This window comes from Oppia nitens, unplaced genomic scaffold (genome assembly GCF_028296485.1).
Source record: "Oppia nitens isolate AA-2021 unplaced genomic scaffold, nextdenovo-longstitch-racon4-pilon3 scaffold4_pilon_pilon_pilon, whole genome shotgun sequence".
Taxonomy (NCBI): Eukaryota; Metazoa; Arthropoda; class Arachnida; order Sarcoptiformes; family Oppiidae; genus Oppia; species Oppia nitens.
Genome location: NW_026533232.1, coordinates 965,921 through 968,767, shown reverse-complemented (window position 1 = coordinate 968,767; position 2,847 = coordinate 965,921). Strand labels below are relative to the sequence as shown.

Here is a 2,847-nt window from a genome sequence, read left to right as displayed (position 1 = left end):
AACCTTGAAAAATAATATATATAATAGATAGGTAAATAAATAGGCTATATAAACTAATATAAAAATAATGCTAACAATATATTTTGAATAAGACATATTAAGAAAATAATTTATTTAACAAATACTTAAAAAAAATTATAAATTTATTTTTCATTAATATATTAGTAAAATACTTATATATATAATTTTAATTATTTATTTTTTCTTAATTAATTAATTTATTTATTTATAAAAAAAACATGATAACATATTTGTTTGAATTTTTATATGACTACCGGGTCATAACCGGTACACTACTTATAATATTATTATATACTATTTACAGGTAAATACTAACTTTAATTTTTTTTTAGAAAATTAAATTTCAAAATTATTTGCATATTTTAATTAATTTAATTAATAATTTACTATTTTTTTAATTTAATAATTATATAGTTATATTAGATGCCGCCAAACAGGGCCCGATTATTGGCAAAAACAGGGCGTCAAAAGTGTCCAGGTCAGTTTGTGGTCAAAATTTACGAAAAAATGGTCAGACCTGGAACTGGATCTGTATCGGCAAAATGGTCGCCTATTTGGTGTCCATGAACTTCAGCGGCCAGTATTGTTTGTCGGCGAACCCGAACTCATACGCGATATACTGGTCAAAGATTTTCATATATTCAATGCCCGTCGAGACTTTCGGACCGGTTCTAACCCGTTGTTCGACAATCAGCTAACGTTTGTCGACTATCACGACTGGCAACGGATCCGCTACGCAATGTCACCGACCTTTTCGACGGGAAAACTCCGAGGAATGATGCCTATGATCCGAGACTGTGTCCACCGAATGGACAGAAATTTACGTAAAATTGCCGACAATGGTGTCGACGACTCGGATCTCAAACTGGTGTTCGGCGCCTACAGTATGGAAGTCATATGTCAGGTGGCTTTCGGTGTCCGAGTGGACGCACTGAACGATCCGACCAATCCGTTAATAGCCTGTTCTCGGCGTATATTTCGACGTAAATTCAATCCGAAAGCGATTATCATATTCTTGATGCCAGTATTGGCCAAAGTATTTAAGTATACGTTCATCGATGACGATGTGTCCGATGTTTTCCAACAGTTTGCCCGAAAACTAATCGATGAACGACAGCAACAAAACTCGATGACCACTATCACCGCCGACGGCGCCGGCAAACGGCTAGACTTTTTGCAGATTATGTTGGACTCGACCGATGATTCAGTGGTGAAACTTACGGCCAAAGACATAGAGGAAGATATTGGCGAAGATTTGAAAAGTGAAAATAATAGCGAAAAATATCGAGAATTTGATGGAAAGTTTGAGAAAAGTTAGTCACAAAAAAATAGTTTGAAAATATTACTGTAGTATCTAATTGTTAAATAATAATAATTTTTTAATTACAGAGATAACCACCGATGAACTGGTATCCCAGTGTATGTTATTCCTGTTGGCCGCCTACGAGACCACTGCCAGTACCGTATCGTTCATACTGTACAATCTGGCCAACAATCCCGAGTGTCAACAAAAATTATACAATGAAATTGCCGACTACTACAGGCAACATGTAATTAATTAATTAATTAACTAGTTTTATAACAATAGGGACAGTAATCTAAAAAATGTTGTCTACTATTATTATTATTATTGTTTGTTTTATAGGCTGATCTCGACTATGACAGCCTAAACTCGTTGAACTACTTGGACGCTGTCATCAAAGAGACCAAACGTTACAACTCGGTGGCCCTGTTTCTGGAGCGTACGGCCAGCCAGGACTATACTACCCGGCCATTGACTGGAGGCGGTACCGGTATTCGCATACGCAAAGGTGACCTAGTTCATATACCATTGTACGCCATACACCGAGATCCGGATCATTTTGCCGATCCCGACCAATTTAAACCGGATCGTTTTATGCCGGGCAATTTAAACCATCATCCGTACGCCTATCTGCCGTTTGGTGCCGGTCCACGAGCCTGTATTGGTCGCCGATTGGCGCTTATGGAGCTCAAGATGGCTGTCCAGCACGCCGTATATAACTATAGATTTTTTCCCAGCAATGTATGTATAAACTGTATCAATAGTTTTTTGTTTAATTGTTGGTTATATTGATTGTGTGTTTTTGTTTTGTTAATTAATTTTTTTTATTACTTTTATTTAAATAATTATTTATTATTATTTAACAGAAACCAATAGAGTATACCTTTGGTGGCGCACAGATAGTACCGAAAGAGATATACCTGAGAGTAGAGAAACGATAATTAAGTTTTTTAAAAGTTTTTTTTTTGATTATTATTTTTCTAACTATTATAAACCACTTTTTTACAAAATAATATGTTAATTATTTTTAGTATTATGACTTTATTGTAAATAATTGTGCAATTGTTTTGGTTATTTTTTTTAATATGGTTAATACTGTTTAATAAATATATATTTTTTAATTGCTAATGTAATTTATTGTCTATGATTTTTTAAAGACAGTATATACTTGTATATATAAATTATTTAAATTAAGTTTAAATTTTTAATTACTATAAAATTGAATTCATTTTTTTCTAATAATTTTATTTTTAATAATATAGTTATTGTCAAAATAGTTTGTTTTTTTTAAAAAAAAACTTAGTTTTTCATATTTGCTTTTAAAAATACAAAATCACTTTTTAATTATATTGTATTATACCATTTAACATACTTTTTATAATTATTATCATATTATATATTTATAAAAAAAACAATAATTATTTCAACATTATTACAACAACAATATTATTTTTAACATCAAAAAACAAAATATTATTATCAATATATAACTAATTAAAATTAATTAAATGGTTGAATAAATT

At 31.2% G+C, this 2,847-nt stretch overlaps 1 protein-coding gene across 1 annotated transcript; it reads left to right on the top strand.

The window, feature by feature from the left end:
* Positions 1–266: 266 nt before the first annotated feature.
* LOC128959807 (cytochrome P450 3A8-like) lies at positions 267–2,308 on the top strand (the record flags this gene model as incomplete). The annotated part of the gene is made up of 5 exons (XM_054305820.1): positions 267–325; positions 436–1,334; positions 1,411–1,571; positions 1,667–2,065; positions 2,191–2,308. Coding segments are annotated over 5 exons (1,593 nt in total), but the record flags the coding sequence as incomplete, so codon positions are not given.
* Positions 2,309–2,847: the final 539 nt, after the last annotated feature.